The sequence below is a fragment of the Pristiophorus japonicus genome, chromosome 12 (assembly GCF_044704955.1).
Source record: "Pristiophorus japonicus isolate sPriJap1 chromosome 12, sPriJap1.hap1, whole genome shotgun sequence".
NCBI lineage: Eukaryota > Metazoa > Chordata > Chondrichthyes > Pristiophoridae > Pristiophorus > Pristiophorus japonicus.
In genome coordinates this window covers 203,573,023-203,590,635 of record NC_091988.1, presented here as the reverse complement: position 1 = coordinate 203,590,635, position 17,613 = coordinate 203,573,023, and the positions used below count along the sequence as shown (strand labels likewise).

The 17,613-nt window shown below is 48.9% G+C and overlaps 1 protein-coding gene across 1 annotated transcript in view; it reads left to right on the top strand.

Annotated features, from left to right (window-relative positions):
• The first annotated feature begins 6,488 nt into the window (after positions 1–6,488).
• kcnq2b (potassium voltage-gated channel, KQT-like subfamily, member 2b) overlaps positions 6,489–17,613 on the top strand; it is a 186,184-nt gene continuing 175,059 nt past the window's right edge. The window contains exon 1 of the mRNA XM_070895140.1: positions 6,489–6,796. Within this exon, the coding sequence (XP_070751241.1) occupies positions 6,489–6,796 (308 nt within the window). The remainder of the gene's footprint in view (positions 6,797–17,613) is intronic.

The following is a 17,613-nucleotide window of genomic DNA, read 5'->3' as shown; positions in this document are numbered from 1 at the left end:
CATTATCAGGAGAGGCAGAGATAAAGACAAGGAAGATGAGTGTCCTTGTTAATTAAGGACAGGATTAGTGTCATGAATAGGAAGGAATCGATTGATGATAATGTTCAGACTGTGGGTTGAGTTAAAATATCATAACAGATCCGTCAACACACTGGAGCAAATTATAAATCACCGAATCAAGACAACAAAGCGTACAGTAAGATTTGTCAGCAGTTTATAGAGGTATGCAGTATTCATAGAGATTTGTTTCATTAGTCAGCAAGGCCAGTATTTATAAGAACATAATAACTTAAGAAATAAGAGCAGGAGTAGGCCATTCAGCTCCTCGAGTCTGCTCCGCCATTTAATAAGAACTTCTACTTCTGAACTTCTCCATTTTTTTATTCATTCACGGGATGTGGGCAAGTCCAACATTCATTGCCCATCTCCAAGCCCTCGGGAAGGTGGTGGTGAGTCACCTATTACAACCGAGTGGCTTACTGAGCTGTTGAGTGTCAACCGTATTGCTGAGGGTCTGGAGTCACAGATAGGCCAGACCGGGTAAGGACGGCAGATTTCCTTCCCTAAAGGACGTTAGTGAACTGTGGGGTTTATGATAATCCGGTAGTTACGTGGTCACCATTACTGACACTCGCTCTTTATTCCAGATTTATTTAATGAAATGAATTTAAATTCCCCAGCTGCCGTGGTGGGATTTGAACTCACGGTCTCCGGATCGTTAATCCAGGCCCCTGGATTACTAGTCCAGTAACATAACTTTCTTCTTCTTAGGCAGTCCCTCGGAGTCGAGGATGACTTGCTTCGGCACTAAAATGAGTCCTAAGGTGACTGATGAGCCCAATGCGGGACCGACAGTCTCTGTCAGAGGTGGGGCAGACGGTGGTTGGAGGGATGTGGGTGGGATGCTTGGGTTGTCGTGCGCTCCTTCTGCTGTTTGTGCTCGGCTTCTGCATGGTCCCGGCGAAGAGACTCAAAGTGTTCGGCTCCTTCTCAGATGCTCCTCCTCCACTTTGGGCGGCCTTGGGCCAGGGATTCCCAGATGTTGGTGGGGACGTTGCATTCTTTCAAGGAGGCTTTCAGGGTGGTCCCTAAAGTGTTTTCTCTGCCCTCCTGGTGTTCGCCTGCCGTGACGGAGCTCGGAGTGGAGCGCTTGTTTTTGGAGTCTAGTATCAGGAATGCGGACAATGAGGCCCATCCAGCGGAGCTGATCGAGGGTGGTCAATGCTTCGATGCTGGTGATGTTGACCTGAGAGAGTACGCTGACATTAGTGCACCTATCCTGCCAATTAATTTGGAGGATTTTGTGGAGGCAGCGTTGGTGGTAATTCTCCAGTGTTTCGAGGTGCCTGCTGTACATAGTACATGTCACTGAAGCACATAGGAAGGCGGGTATCACCACTGCTCTGTAGACCATGAGCTTGGTGCCGGGTTTGAGGTGCTGGTCTCTTCCTCAGGTGGTCGAAGGCTGCACTGGCGCACTGGAGGCGGTGTTGGACCTCGTCATCGATGTCTGCCCTTGCTGATAGTAGGCTCCCAAGGTATTGAAAATGGTCCACGTTGTCCAAGGTCTCATCGTGGACCTTGATAATCGAGGAGCAGTACTGTGTGGCGGGGGCTGGTTGTTAGAGAACCCTTTGTCTTACGGATGTTTAATGTGAGACCCAGACTCTCGTACGCTACAGTGAAGGTGTCAACGATGGTTTGGAGCTCGGACTCCGAGTGTGTACAATTGCAAGCGTCATCTGACAGAGGTTGGTGCAACCTTGGATCTGGACTGGAGGTGTCGGAGGTTGAACAATTTCCCGCTTGTCCTGTAGATTAACTTCACTCCAGCGGGGAGCTTGTTAAGGGTGAGATAAAGCATTACAGCGAGGAAGATTGGGAAGAGCGTTGGTGCGATGACACAGCCTTGCTTGACCCCGGTCTGCACTTGTATTGGGTGTGTGGTGGATCTGTTGGTGAGAATCATATCACTATACCACTACCACCACATAGGGATGGTCAATATATTTGGCCATACCAACACCACCCACATCCCGAGAACAAGTTAATAAAATCGAGGTTTGCATTGAAAATAGTGAAAACCGCAACAACAACTTGCATTTATATAGCGCCATTAACGTAGTAAAATGTCCCATAGCGCTTCACAGGAGCGTTATCAAACAAAATTTGACACTCGAGCCACATAAGGAGACATTAGGACATGTGACCAAAAGCTTAGTCAAGCAGGTGGGTTTTAAGGAGTGTCTTGGGGCCCAGGCAGCTGAAGGCACGGCCACCAATGGTGGAGCGATTAAAATCGGGGATGCACATTAGGCCAGAATTGGAGGAGCGCAGAGATCTTGGAGGGTTGAAGGACTGGATGAGGTTACAGAGATAGGGAGGGACGAGGCCATGGAGGGATTTGAAAACGAGGATGAGAATTTTGAAATCGAGGCATTGTCTGACTGGGAGTTCACTGTAGGTCAGAGAGTGCAGCGCTGATGCGAGTTAGGACACGGGCAGCAGAGTTTTGGGTGGGCTGAGCTTTCCAGAGGGTTATGGGGAGGCCGGGCAGGAGAGCATTGGAATAATCGAGCCTGGAGGTAACAAAAGGCAAGCATGGTGGTTTCAGCAGCAGATGAGCTGAGGCAGGGGTGCAGTCGGGCGTAAGAACATAAGAACATAAGAACATAAGAAATAGGAGCAGGAGTCGGCCATACGGCCCCTCGAGCCTGCTCCGCCATTCAATAAGACCGTGACTGATCTGATCATGGACTCAGCTCCACTTCCCTGCCCGCTCCCCATAACCCGTTACTCCCTTATCGCTCAAAAATCTGTCTATTTCCGCCTTAAATATTTTCAATGACCCAGCCTCCACAGCTCTCTGAGGCAGGGAATTCCACAGATTTACAACCCTCTGAGAGAAGAAATTCCTCCTCGTCTCAGTTTTAAATGGGCGGCCCCTTATTCTGAGACTATGTCCCCTAGTGTTAGTTTCCCCTATGAATGGAAATATTCTCTCAGCATCCACCTTGTTGAGCCCCCTCATTATCTTGTATATTTCGATAAGATCACCTCTCATTCTTCTGAACTCCAATGAGTATAGGCCCAACCTACTCAGCCTGTCTTCATAAGTCAACCCCATCATCTCTGGATTCAACCTAGTGAACCTTCTCTAAACAGCCTCCAATGCAAGTATATCCTTCCTTAAATAAGGAGACCAAAACTGTACGCAGTACTCCAGGTATAACCTCACCAATACCCTGTACAGTTGTGGCAGGATTTCTCTGTTCATGTCGGAGGCCTCGTATGAAAGGATAGTCAAAGAAGGCGTGCGACCACTTAGAGTCAAAGACAGCTCTCTTGTAATTGCAAGTGAAGTATTTTATCTCAGCGTTCACAGAGGAAGGTGAGAATGGGTCTGTTGGAGCACCTGAGAAGTGCCCCCATTGGTGAGGAATAGTTAGCAGGTGTAATGTATGCACCGGTGAGCATGCTCACAGGTTTGAAGAGCTGTTGCGTTGTGAGTGGCTTAGCCAGTCACGTGATGTTCACGCCTCAATAAAACCCCAGCCCGTTGAGTCTTGGTCATCCACGATGAAGTATGTAGTTGTGAGCCTAGTGGATAATGTGTAGTGTGATTGTTAAATCTTTGTTAATAAACCAACTTGTTCTTAATAGCAATGTGTTGGTATGAATTCTTAAGCAAAGAACCCATGAAGCAAATACATTACAGTAGGGAACTGTAGAAAGGCCAGCAGTAATGTTCCCCCCAGTTTCTTATAGCACGCCATCCCTTTAACTGGGCGTGCGACCCATTAAAATTTTCGTGCATGCACGGTTCCTTCCCTGGTGAAGCTGGTTAGTGGCCTATGCAGGACCTCCAGACCGCGTGTGGCCATGCAGATTAGCGGGAGCGTTGGTCACCAGGCTCAGCCTCAGATACCCAGCGAATCTGGGAGGAGCTTTAACCAGAATTGGCCAAGGGTCTTTGGAAATAAGAATTGCATCAAAGAACTGGAGAGTGTCAAACATTAATGTCATGTATCCAGACATGTTTACTGCTTGTACTATTACATATGATATGCCACCAAAGGGCACTACTTTGTGGGGGGGGGGGCTACAGGGTTAACGCTGTGTGTTTGGGGTTGGGGGTATAGGGTTAAGGATGTGTGTGTGTGTGTATGGGGGGGGGTTAGAGGGTTAAGGATGTGTTTGGGGGTACAGGGTTAACGCTGTGAGTTTGGGGGGGTACAGGGTTAACGCTGTGTGTGTGGGGGGCACAGGGTTAACGCTGTGTGTGTGGGGGGTACAGGGTTAACGCTGTGTGTGGGGGAGGGTACAGGGTTTACGCTGTGCGTGTGGGGGGTACAGGGTTAACGCAGTGTGTGGGGGGTACAGGGTTAACGCTGTGTGTGTGTGGGGGGTACAGGGTTAATGCTGTATTTGGTGGTACAGGGTTCACTCTGTGTTTGTGGGGGGTACAGGGTTAACGCTGTGTGTGGGGGGTACAGGGTTAACGCTGTGTGTGGGGGGTACAGGCTTAACGTTGTGTGTGGGGAAGGGTACAGGGTTAAAGCTGTGTGTGGGGGGTACAGGGTTAACGCTGTGTGTGTGTGGGGTACAGGGTTAACGCTGTGTGTGTGGGGGGTACAGGGTTAACGCTGTGTGTGGGGGGTACAGGGTTAACGCTGTGTGTGTGTGGGGGGTACAGGGTTAACGCAGTGTGTGAGGGAGGGTACAGGGTTAACGCTGTGTGTGTGGGGGGTACAGGGTTCACGCTGTGTGTGTGTTGGTGGTACAAGGTTAACGCTGTGTGTGTGTTGGGGTACAGGGTTAACACTGTGTTTGGGGGGTACAGGGTTAACGCTGTGTGTGTGTGGGTGGGTACAGGGTTAACACTGTGTTTGGGCGGTACAGGGTTAACGCTGTGTGTGTGGGGGGTACAGGGTTAACACTGTGTTTGGGCGGTACAGGGTTAACGCTGTGTGTGTGAGGGGCACAGGATTAACGCTGAGTGGGGGGGGCACAGGGTTAACGCCGTGTGTGTGGGGGGTACAGGGTTAACGCTGTGTGTGGGGGGTACAGGGTTAACGCTGTGTGTGTGGGGGGCACAGGGTTAATGCTGTGTGTGTGGGGGAGGGGTACAGGGTTAACGCTGTGTGTGGGGGGGTGAGGGGTACAGGGTTAACGCTGTGTTTGGGCGGTACAGGGTTAACACTGTGTGTTTGAGCGGTACAGGGTTAACGCTGTGTGTGGGGGGTACAGGGTTAACGCTGTGTGTGTGGGTGGTACAGGGTTAACGCTGTGTTTGGGCGGTACAGGGTTAACGCTGTGTTTGGGCGGTACAGGGTTAACGCTGTGTGTGGGCGGTACAGGGTTAACGCTGTGTTTGGGTGGTACAGGGTTAACGCTGTGTGTGTGGGTGGTACAGGGTTAACGCTGTGTGTGGGGGGCACAGGGTTAATGCAGTGTGTGGGGGGCACAGGGTTAATGCTGTGTGTGGGGGGCACAGGGTTAATGCTGTGTGTGGGGTCACAGGGTTAACGCTGTGTGTGGGGGGGGTACAGGGTTAACACTGTGTGTGGGGGGGGTACAGGGTTAACGCTGTGTGTGGAGGGTACAGGGTTAACGCTGTGTGTGGGGGGGGCACAGGGTTAACGCTGTGTGTGGGCGGTACAGGGTTAATGCTGCGTTTGGGCTTTACAGGGTTAACACTGTGTGTGGGCGGTACAGGGTTAACGCTGTGTGTGGGGGGTACAGGGTTAACGCTGTGTGTGGGCGGTACAGGGTTAACGCTGTGTGTGTGGGCGGTACAGGGTTAACGCTGTGTGTGGGGGGTACAGGGTTAACGCTGTGTGTTTGGGCGGTACAGGGTTAACGCTGTGTGTGGGGGGTACAGGGTTAACGCTGTGTTTGGGCTTTACAGGGTTAACGCTGTGTGTGGGCGGTACAGGGTTAACGCTGTGTGTGGGGAGTACAGGGTTAACGCTGTGTTTGGGCGGTACAGGGTTAACACTGTGTTTGGGCGGTACAGGGTTAACGCTGTGTGTGGGCGGTACAGGGTTAACGCTGTGTGTGGGGAGTACAGGGTTAACGCTGTGTTTGGGCGGTACAGGGTTAACGCTGTGTTTGGGCGGTACAGGGTTAACGCTGTGTGTGGGCGGTACAGGGTTAACGCTGTGTGTGGGCGGTACAGGGTTAACGCTGTGTTTGGGCTTTACAGGGTTAACGCTGTGTGTGGGCGGTACAGGGTTAACGCTGTGTGTGGGCGGTACAGGGTTAACGCCGCGCTGCGCACGGCCAGTTCGCGGGATGTGTGTCAGTGCGCGGATGCTGGGCTCGCTGAGGCTGGGTCCATTGTGTGCCGCTGGGCTGTGGCTGGGGGGCAGAGAGGAGGGGCAGAGGGCGGACAGGAGCACCCCCAGCCCGAGCAGGACTGCAGCATGGGCGGGCAGAGCCCGTGCACGGCATGATCCCAGGGAATCCCCCCTGCCCCCGCAGCCATGGTGCAGAAACCCAGGAGAGACGGGGAGGCCGGGCCGGCGGAGAGGAAGCTGAAGGTGGGCTTCGTGGGCATCGATGGAGGGGCGGAGGGGGCGATCAGCGCCGGGGCGGACGCCTCCTGCACCCGGGACGGGGCGCTGCTGATCGCCGGCTCCGAGGGCTCCAAACGCGGCAGTATTCTAGGCAAGCCCCACTCCGGCCACAGCAAACGCCCCAAGAGGAATGTCTTTTACCGAAAGCTGCAGAACTTCATGTACAACGTACTGGAGAGACCCCGGGGCTGGGCGTTCATCTACCATGCATATGTGTGAGTATCTCCATCAGGGAACACATACCTTAAGCCAACCCACAACCAGCCCCTGTCTGTCGCAGTGTGGCACCGCCAGCGAGCATTGCATCCTTACCCTCTGCAAAAGGCAACTCCAGGGATGGAGAAAGGGGAGATGGCCAGCCGGTTCTTTCTCCAATTTAGCACCCCCTGTCTCACTATCTGCGTGTGTGTGTGTGTTCCTGTGGGGGCCAATTTTCAGGATTTAAAAAAAATTGTTTTATTTATGCTTTTGTCTCTGAGCTGCCCAGCGTGAAAAGTGCAGGAATCTGCAGAAATAATTAGATGGCTGAGCAGGAGGGAAGTGTCACTGAGCTGCTGAAGCGACAGAGCAGGACCAGGGCCACACAACGCTGTCAATAAGCTGGCAGGGCAACATTTAGCATTTTTTTTGGGGGTATTCATGGATTTTAATTTAAATCTAATGATTTCTGAATCTCCTGCAATTAATCTAATTTTTGGAGGTCGGGACATCAGTCATCTTTGACTGAGTCCAGATCAGTTAGTGTAAAGGGGTAATAATATATTTGTTATAAGCACAATTGATTGAACATAAGAACGTAATGATTACGAGTAGACCATTCGGCCCCTTGAACCTGCTCCGCCATGATCTTCGACCTCAACTCCACTTTCCCGCCCGCTCCCCATATCCCTTGATTCCCTAAGAGTGCAAAAATCTATCGATCTCAGCCTTGAATACACTCAACGACTGAGTCTCCACAGCCCTCTGGGGCAGAGAATTCCAGAGATTCACCATCCTGTGAGTGAAGAAATTCCTCCTCATCTCAGTCCTAAATGGCCGACCCCTTATCCCGAGACTGTGACCCCCTGGTTCTAGACTCCGCAGCCCGGGGGAAACATCCTCCCTGCATCTACCCTGTCAATCCCCCTCGGAATCTTGTATGTTTAAGATTGTTGGGTCTCAGTGTAAACACGTTGCAGTGATCTTGGCTCCAAGACTTAGTGCTGCAGGAAGTGAGGCAGGATGTTTTATTATATATTTCAAGTCAACCACCTTGATAGATTTTTTAATGCATTATTCATTCTGAGGCCATGGGTGCCGCTGACAAGGCCGGCATTTATTGCCCGCCGCTAGTTGCCCCAAGAAAGTGATGGTGAGCAATGTCCCCTTTTGGCCATGCAGCAATCTGAAAGGTCTTTTCCACAGTAAATACTGCGCATGCGCAGACATTTAAAGGGACCGCACATTAAAGGAAACAGGCAGCTTACAGGGAACATTGATAATGGGCCTTCTTTAATCACTATTCATTTAATATATATATATATATATATATAAAATGTATATAGAAATTTTGTGGAGGTGCTCAAAAGTTGCCCAACTTTCTGTAGGCACAATTTTTGGCCATCTTTTTATTATCATCGACACTGCCTATGTAAACATTCAGAATGGAAATCATGCATGTAAACAGTTCCTGTAACAGTGTAGCTACAGATTCTGGCCAGTAGGTAGTGCTGTGGAGTTGGCTGCAGAACTTTACATAAGAACATAAGAACATAAGAAATAGGAGCAGGAGTAGGCCATACGGCCCCTCGAGCCTGCTCCGCCATTCAATAAGATCATGGCTGATGTGATCATGGACTCTGCTCCACTTCCCAGCCCCGCTCCCCATAACCCTTTACTCCCTTATCGTTTAAGAAACTGTCTATTTCTGTCTTAAATTTATTCAATGTCCCAACTTCCACAGCTCTCTGAGGCAGTGAATTCCACAGATTTACAACCCTCTGAGAGAAGAAATTTCTCATCATGTCAGTTTTAAATGGACAGCCCCTTATTTTAAGATCATGCCCTCTAGTTTTAGTCTCCCCCATCAGTGGAAACATCCTCTCTGTATCCACCTTGTCAAGCCCTCTCATAATCTTATACGTTTCGATAAGATCACCTGAACTCCAATGAGTAGAGGCCCAACCTAATTAACCTTTCCTCATAAGTCAACCCCCTCATCCCCGGAATCAACCGAGTGAACCTTCTCTGAATTGCCTCCAAAGCAAGTATATTTTTTCTTAAATATGTACTTCTATAGATGTAGTCCTTACTACTAGGGGGATCAAGGGGTATGGCGAGAAAGCAGGAATGGGGTACTGAATTTGCATGTTCAGCCATGAACTCATTGAATGGCGGTGCAGGCTAGAAGGGCCGAATGGCCTACTCCTGCACCTATTTTCTATGTTTCTATGTCTATGAAACCAAAACTGTACGCAGTATTCCAGGTGTGGCCTCACCAATACCCTGTATAACTGTAGCAAGACTTCCCTGCTTTTATACTCCATCCCCTTTGCAATAAAGGCCAAGATACCATTGGCCTTCCTGATCACTTGCTGTATCTGCAAACTATCTTTTTGTGTTTCATGCACAAGTACCCCCAGGTCCCACTGTACAGCAGCACTTTGCAATCTTTCTCCATTTAAATAATGACTTGCTCTTTGATTTTTTCTGCCAAAGTGCATAACCTCACACTTTCCAACATTATATTCCATCAGCCAAATTTTTGCCCACTCACTTAGCCTGTCTATGTCCTTTTGCAGGTTTTTTGTGTCCTCCTCACACATTGCTTTTCCTCCCATCTTTGTATCCTCAGCAAACTTGGCTACGTTACACACACTCCCTTCTTCCAAGTCGTTAATATAGATTGTAAATAGTTGGGGTCCCAGCACTGATCCCTGCGGCACTCCACTTGTTACTGATTGTCAAACCGAGAAACATTTATCCCAACTCTCTGTTTTCTGCTAGTTTATTATCTTTATTATCATCTTGTCTGTCAGTGTGTGTGTGTGTGTGTGTGTGTGTGTGTGTGTGTTTTATATATATATACATATAATATGTAAAGAAATCCCGTGTCCTTCAACCAACAACACCACAGGCAATTTACCAGTGTACGAAATGCAAGAAAGAAAAACTTGCATTTCTACAGTGCCGTTTATGACCACTCGACATCCCAAAATGCTTTATGGCCAATGAAGTACTTTTTGAAGTGTGGTCACTGTTGTAATGTGGGAAATGCGGCAGACAATTTTGCGCACAGCAAGCTCCGACAAACAGCAACGTGATAATAACCAGATAATCTGTTTTAGTGATGTTGGTTGAGGGTTAAATATTGGTCTCAGGACATCGGGGAGAACTCCCCTGCTTTTCTTTAAAATAGTGCCATGGGATCTTTTACATCCACTGAGAGAGCAGTCGGGGCCTCAGTTTAACGTCTCATCCGAAAGACAGCACCTCCGACAGTGCAGCACTCCCTCACTACTGCTCCTCCGACAGTGCAGCACTCCCTCAGTACTGCCCCTCCGACAGTGCAGCGCTCCCCCTCCGACAGTGCAGCACTCCCTCAGTACTGCCCCTCCGACAGTGCAGCACTCCCTCAGTACTGTCCCTCCGACAGTGCAGCGCTCCGTCAGTACTGCCCCTCCGACAGTGCGGCACTCCCTCAGTACTGCCCCTCCGACAGTGTGGCGCTCCCTCAGTACTGCCCCTCTGACAGAAACATAGAAACATAGTAAATAGGTGCAGGAGTAGGCCATTCGGCCCTTCAAGCCTGCACAGCCATTCAATGAGTTCATGGCTGAACATGCAACTTCAGTACCCCATTCCTGCTTTCTCGCCATACCCCTTGATCTCCCTAGTAGTAAGGACTACATCTAACTCCTTTTTGAATATATTTAGTGAATTGGCCTCAACAACTTTCTGTGGTAGAGAATTCCACAGGTTCACCACTCTCTGGATGAAGAAGTTTCTCCTCATCTCGGTCCTAAATGGCTTACCCCTTATTCTTAGACTGTGACCCCTGGTTCTGGACTTCCCCAACATTGGGAACATTCTTCCTGCATCTAACCTGTCTAAACCTGTCAGAATTTTAAACGTTTCTATGAGATCCCCTCTCATTCTTCTGAACTCCTGTGAATACAAGCCCAGTTGATCCAGTCTTCCTTGATATGTCAGTCCCGCCATCCCAGGAATCAGTCTGGTGAACCTTCACTGCACTCCCTCAATAGCAAGAATGTCCTTCCTCAAGTTAGGAGACCAAAACTGTACACAATACTCCAGGTGTAACCTCGCCAAGGCCCTGTACAACTGTAGTAACACCTCCCTGCCCCTGTACTCAAATCCCCTCGCTATGAAGGCCAACATGCCATTTGCTTTCTTAACCGCCTGCTGCACCTGCATGCCAACCTTCAATGACTGATGTACCATGACACCCAGCACTCGTTGCACCTCCCCTTTTCCTAATCTGTCACCATTCAGATAATAGTCTGGCTCTCTGTTTTTACCACCAAAGTGGATAACCTCACATTTATCCACATTATACTTCATCTGCCATGCATTTTCCCACTCACCTAACCTATCCAAGTCACTCTGCAGCCTCATAGCATCCTTCTCGCAGCTCACACTGCCACCCAACTTAGTGTCATCCGCAAATTTGGAAATACTACATTTAATCCCCTCGTCTAAATCATTAATGTACAATGTAAACAGCTGGGGCCCCAGCACAGAACCTTGCAGTACCCCACTAGTCACTGCCTGCCTCTGACAGTGTAGCGCTCCTTCAGTACTGCCCCTCCAACAGTGCAATGCACTGGAGTGTCTGCCAGGATTCTTGTGCTCAAGTCTCTGGAGTGGGACTTAAACTCACAACCTTCTGACTCCAAGGCGAGGGTGCTACCCACTGAGCTACTGGCTGACAGAAGCACATCAGAGTTTTACGATTTGTGTTTTTAGGGAACCAATCAATGACCACTTTATTGCTAACTTCAGCATCTCTGAGCAGATCGTGATTGGTTGCTGAGAAACTTTCAGCTGATCAATATGCTCTGAGTAATTCCCATGCACTGAGCAACCCCACAGCAGGTCCATGTGTAATTTAAACTCATCTATTAGTGGAACGCTCTGTTTCTATCAGAGAAAAGACAGAATTAGTTGGATTGGATCCTTTTATCCATTACAGTTTATAAACCCCTGATTGAGGGTAAATTGAGAGGCGGTAGGAATAACGAGGTTGGGATGCTGAGGCTCAGGTCTGTGTGGTTTTCTAGAAGCAGGGGACTTTATGTGCCAACAGCATTTACTTTTTGATTGTGTCAAATGTTCTGAAGTTTAATGGCGTGTTAGATGTGAGGAAGCTGGATAATTTTGGAGTGACACATCAGATGGTTGGAATCAGCGAATCTTGCAGCAAAGGAGGAGGCCATTTGGCCCATCGAGCCTGTGCCGGCTCTGTGAAAGACTGATCCAATCAGTCCTACTCCCTCCGCTCTTTCCCCACAGCCCTACATATATTTTCTTTTCAAGTATTTATCTAATTCTGTTTTGAAAGTTTGAATCTGCTCCCACTGCCCTTTCAGGCAGCGCGTTCCAGCTTGTAACTAGTTCAGGAAGGTGAGGAGCTGGACTGGAACTAACTGTCCAGTTGGGAGTTGCACAGTTTCTCCCCCTGCTCTGGGACTAATATCGCTGACAAATAGATCATCTGGTCATTATCCTTTCCTGGCTGTGCGACCTTGCTGTGCACAAATTGGCTGTAGGTATTTCATTGGCTGTAATGCGCTTTGAGACCTCCTGAGGTTGTAAAAGGCGCTATAGAAATGCAAGTCTTTTCATAGTTGAGACAGATGGGAGCTGAGTAGTTCGGGCGATTGAGCTGCAATCGATAGGGTGGCTGCGAGTTGGAGAGTTCAGAAAGCTGGGACTTGGCTAAGACAGCAAGTTCAAATGTACAAAAGCAAAATACTGCGGACGCTGGAATCTGAAATAAAAACCGAAAATGCTGGAAATCTCAGCGGGTCGGGCCGTCTGTTAGAACGAAGGGTCACCGACCTGAAACATTAACTCTGTTTCTCTCCACAAATGCTGCTTGACCCGCTGAGATTTCCAGCATTCTCTGTTTTTATTTAAGTTCAACAGTAGATCGTTAGTTGGATTGTTCAGGAACTCAGACACCTTTTTTTCTGGGTCTTCAGGTCAAATTCAGATGGACTGAGGGTTGCAAGATATCCAAATGGTATTGATGTCGTTGACTGGGGTGGGGGGGGTCACTAGGGGGTCACTGAGGGGCGGGGTCACTGAGGGGTGGGGGTCACTGGGGGCGGGGGGTCACTGAGGGGCGGGGTCACTGAGGGGCGGTGGTCACTGGGGGCGTCACTGAGGGGCAGAAGTCACGGGGGGTTCACTGAGGGGTGGAGGTCATTGGGGGGTTCACTGAGGGGTGGAGGTCACTGGGGGGATCACTGAGTGGCGGGAGGTCACTGGTGGGACACTGAGGGGCGGGAGGTCACTGAGGTGCAGTGGATCACTGGGCACTGGGGGGCAGGGGGTCACTGGGCACTGGGGGGGGTCACTGGGGGGTCACTGAGGGGTTGAATTGTGTAAGACACAGCATTTGACAGCAGTTGTGATTTACACATTAAATGAGGGCAGTTGTACAGAGTCCCAGGATTTTACCCTTTGGGAAGCAGGGTGACCATTAGTTGGCAAGGGACTATGTGGTTCAAGGAAATTAATTTCTGTGTGTCAGCCGTGCTCCCTGGGCAGCACTCTCACCGCTGAGTCAGAAGGGTATGGGTTCATGTCCCACTCCAGAGATGTAAGCATAAAAATCTATGCTGACACACCCAGTACTGAGGGGCAGTACTGAGGGAGTGCCGCACTGTCGGAGGGGCAGTACTGAGGGAGTGTTGCACTGTCGGAAGGGCAGTACTGAGGGAGTGCCGCACTGTCGGAGGGGCAGTACTGAGGGAGTGTTGCACTCTGAGGTGCCGTCTCTCAGCTGAATGTAAAAGGAGTTATCCCTGGCGTCCTGGGGCCATTATTTATCCCTCCACCGACATCAATAAAACAGATTATCTGGTCATTAGCTCATTGCTGTTTGTGGGAGCTTGCTGTGCACAAATTGGCTGCTGCGTTTCCCACATTACAACAGTGACTTCGCTTCAAAAGTACTTAATTAGGTGTAGAGCGCTTTGAGATTTCCTGAGATCATGTAAGGTGCTATAGAAAGGCAAGTCTTTCTTTACTAGAAACATAGATAGAAACATAGAAAATAGGTGCAGGAGTAGGTCATTCGACCCTTCGAGCCTGCACCACCATTCAATAAGATCATGGCTGATCATCCCCTCAGTACCCCTTTCCTGCTTTCTCTCCATACCCCTTGATCCCTTTAGCCGTAAGGGCCATATCTAACTCCCTCTTGAATATATCCAATGAACTGGCATCAACAACTCTCTGCGGCAGGGAATTCCACAGGTTAACAACTCTCTGAGTGAAGAAGTTTCTCCTCATCTCAGTCCTAAATGGCATACCCCTTATCCTTAGACTGTGTCCCCTGGTTCTGGACTTCCCCAACATTGGGAACTATCTACCTGCATCTAACCTGTCCAGTCCCGTCAGAATCTTATATGTTTCTATGAGATCCCCTCTCATCCTTCTAAACTCCAATGTATAAAGGCCTAGTTGATCCAGTCTCTCCTCATATGTCAGTCCAGCCATCCCGGGAATCAGTCTGATGAACCTTCGCTGCACTCCCTCAATAGCAAGAACGTCCTTCCTCAGATTAGGAGACCAAAACTGAACACAATATTCCAGGTGAGGCCTCACAAGGCCCTGTTCAACTACAGTAAGACCTCCCTGCTCCTATACTCAAATCCCCTAGCTATGAAGGCCAACATACCATTTGCCTTCTTCACTGCCTGCTGTACCTGCATGCCAACTTTCAATGACTGATGAACCATGACACCCAGGTCTCGTTGCACCTCCCCTTTTCCTAATCTGCCACCATTCAGATAATATTCAGTCTTCGTGTTTTTGCCCCAAAGTGGATAACCTCACATTTATCCACATTATACTGCATCTGCCATGCCCACTCACCTAACCTATCCAAGTCACTCTGCAGCCTCTTAGCATCCCCCTCACAGCTCACACCGCCACCCAGCTTAGTGTCATCTGCAAACTTGGAGATATTACACTCAATTCCTTCAAATCATTGATGTATATTGTAAATAGCTGGGGTCCCAGCACTGAACCCTGCGACACTCCACTAGTCACTGCTTGCCATTCTGAAAAGGACCTGTTTATCCCGTCTCTCTGCTTCCTGTCTGCCAACCAGTTCTCTATCCACGTCAGTACATTACCCCAATACCATGGGCTTTGATTTTGCACACCAATCTCTTGTGTGGGACCTTGTCAAAAGCCTTTTGAAAGTCCAAATACACCACATCCACTGGTTCTCCCTTGTCCACTCTACTAGTTACATCCTCAAAAAATTCCAGAAGATTTGTCAAGCATGATTTCCCTTTCATAAATCCATGCTGACTTGAACCGATCCTGTCACTGCTTTCCAAATGTGCTGCTATTTCATCCTTAATGATTGATTCCAACATTTTTTGCCATCACTGATGTCAGGCTAACTGGTCTATAATTACCTGCTTTCTCTGTCCCTCCTTTTTTTAAAAGTGGTGTTACATTAGCTACCCTCCAGTCCATAGGAACTGATCCAGAGTTGATAGACTGTTGGAAAATGATCACCAATGCATCCACTATTTCTCGAGTAACTTCCTTAAGTACTCTGGGATGCAGACTATCAGGCCCCGGAGATTTATCGGTCTTCAATCCCATCAATTTCCCAAACACAATTTCCCGCCTAATAAGGATATCCTTCAGTTCTTCCTTCTCACTAGACCCTCGGTCCCCTAGTATTTCCGGAAGGCTATTTGTGTCTTCCTTCGTGAAGACAGAACCAAAGTATTTGTTTAATTGGTCTGCCATTTCTTTGTTCCCCATTATAAACTCATTGGGGTTCTGGTGATTTTGTTTGTTATGTTGAAGAGATCTTGGGGACAGAAGGAAGGTTAGTATGGTTTCCATCTTTACCACTTCCACCTTCCCGATAGCAAGGGGTACTGGGCTACACAAGGGGCAAGTGGGGGACAGGGCAGGAGATTGAGTGGAGTTCCTCATCGGAAGGAAGCTGAGATATCCTGCCGGTGTCGCTGGTGAAACTCGTACATCACCTGTTGAGATTAACGTCACAATGTTCTATTCTGAATGTGGGGCTCAAAAGTGAGAGCTTTGTTTGCACAAAGGAAATGGTCTCCTAGCCATGACTGTGGAAAAGCCAGTGGTCACAGCACTGATTATATCATTGCAATCAATGTGCGATTGGCTGGCGATAAAGGTTCTCGGAATTAGACATTTATAGTGGTCTTATTGATGATGCTGTCGCTCTGCCCAGAAGCTCTGTCAGCAGAGGATTTGGCACTGTATAAAAACTCTTCCTTTCACACTGCATTGCATATTGTTATCAATAAATTATGCCCTGGAGCAAATTTAAGGCAGTAACCTCATTTTCAGGTGAAGGCTACATTAATCATAGTTTCATACAGCACATCATCCTGCCTGTGCCGATTCTGTGAAACAGCGATCCAATTAGTCCCACTCCCCGTGCTCCTTCCCTACAGCCCTGTAGATTTTTCTTTTTCAAGTATTTATCCAATTGCCTTTTGAAAGTTTCTATTGAATCTGTTCCCACCACCCCCTTCAGGCAGCGCGTTCCAGATCACAACACGCTGCGTAAAAAAACATTCTCCTCATCTCCCCTCTGGTTATTTGCCAATCATCTATAATTTAAAAAAAATGTATTAGTTTCCAGGGATGTGGGCATCGCTGGCAAGGCCGGCATTTATTGCCCATCCCTAATTGCCCCTTGAGAAGGTGGTGGTGAGCCGCCGCCTTGAACCGCTGCAGTCCGTGTGGTGAAGGTGCTCCCACAGTGCTGTTAGGGAGGGAGTTCCAGGATTGTGACCCAGCGACGATGAAGGAACGGCCGATATATTTCCCAGTCCGGATGGTGTGTGACTGGGAGGGGAACGTGGAGGTGGTGGTGTTCCCATGCGCCTGCTGCCCTTGTCCTTCTAGGGGGTAGAGGTCGCGGGTTTGAGAGGTGCTGCCGAAGAAATCTGTGTCCTCTGGTTACCGACCCTCCTGCCCCTGGAAACCGTTTCTCCTTGTTCACTCTATCAGAACCTTCCATGATTTTGAACACCTCGATCAAATCTCCCCTTAACCTTCTCTGCTCGAAGGAGAACAACCCCAGCTTCTCCAGTCTCATCACCTAACTGAAGTCCCTCATACCTGCTTTTGATTCAAACTCACCTATTTTAAAGTATTTATAGCACAGAGACAGGCCATCCGGCCCCACGGGTCCGTGCCGGGGTTTATGCTCCACACCAGCCCCCTCCCACCCCGCTCCATCTCACCCCATCACCATATCCCTCTATCCCTTTCTCGCTGCATCTCTACTTGTAGTGATTTGTGTATCTGTACCCCAGATCCCCTGTTCATCTGAACAATTTAGACACCGACTTTCTAAGTAGTACTCTTCATACAAAAGTGCTCCATTTCACATTTATCAATATTGAAGTTAATTTGCCAATTACACGCTCATTCCGCAAGTTGATTAGTGTCCTCCTGTATTCTGTCGCAGTCCTCCTCTGTATTAACTACAATCTCCCAATTTGGTGTCATCCCCAGATTTGTAAATTGTACTTCCGATTCCCGTTTCGGTAAATGGTGAACATTAGTGGTCCCAGCACCGATTCTTGTGGGGCACTTTCCTCCTCCGCAGTGACCCTGATGATCTGAGCTTCTGTATGTCCATTGGTTTCTAGGAGATGTGTTGTGGGGGATGTAAATCCACCCTGCCAAGATCCCAATCAATAACTGCAGCCCTTGTTATTTAAGCTCAGTGCCTAACTGATGTTGGAGCCTCTGGCCAGCTGTGCACTAGTGGGCC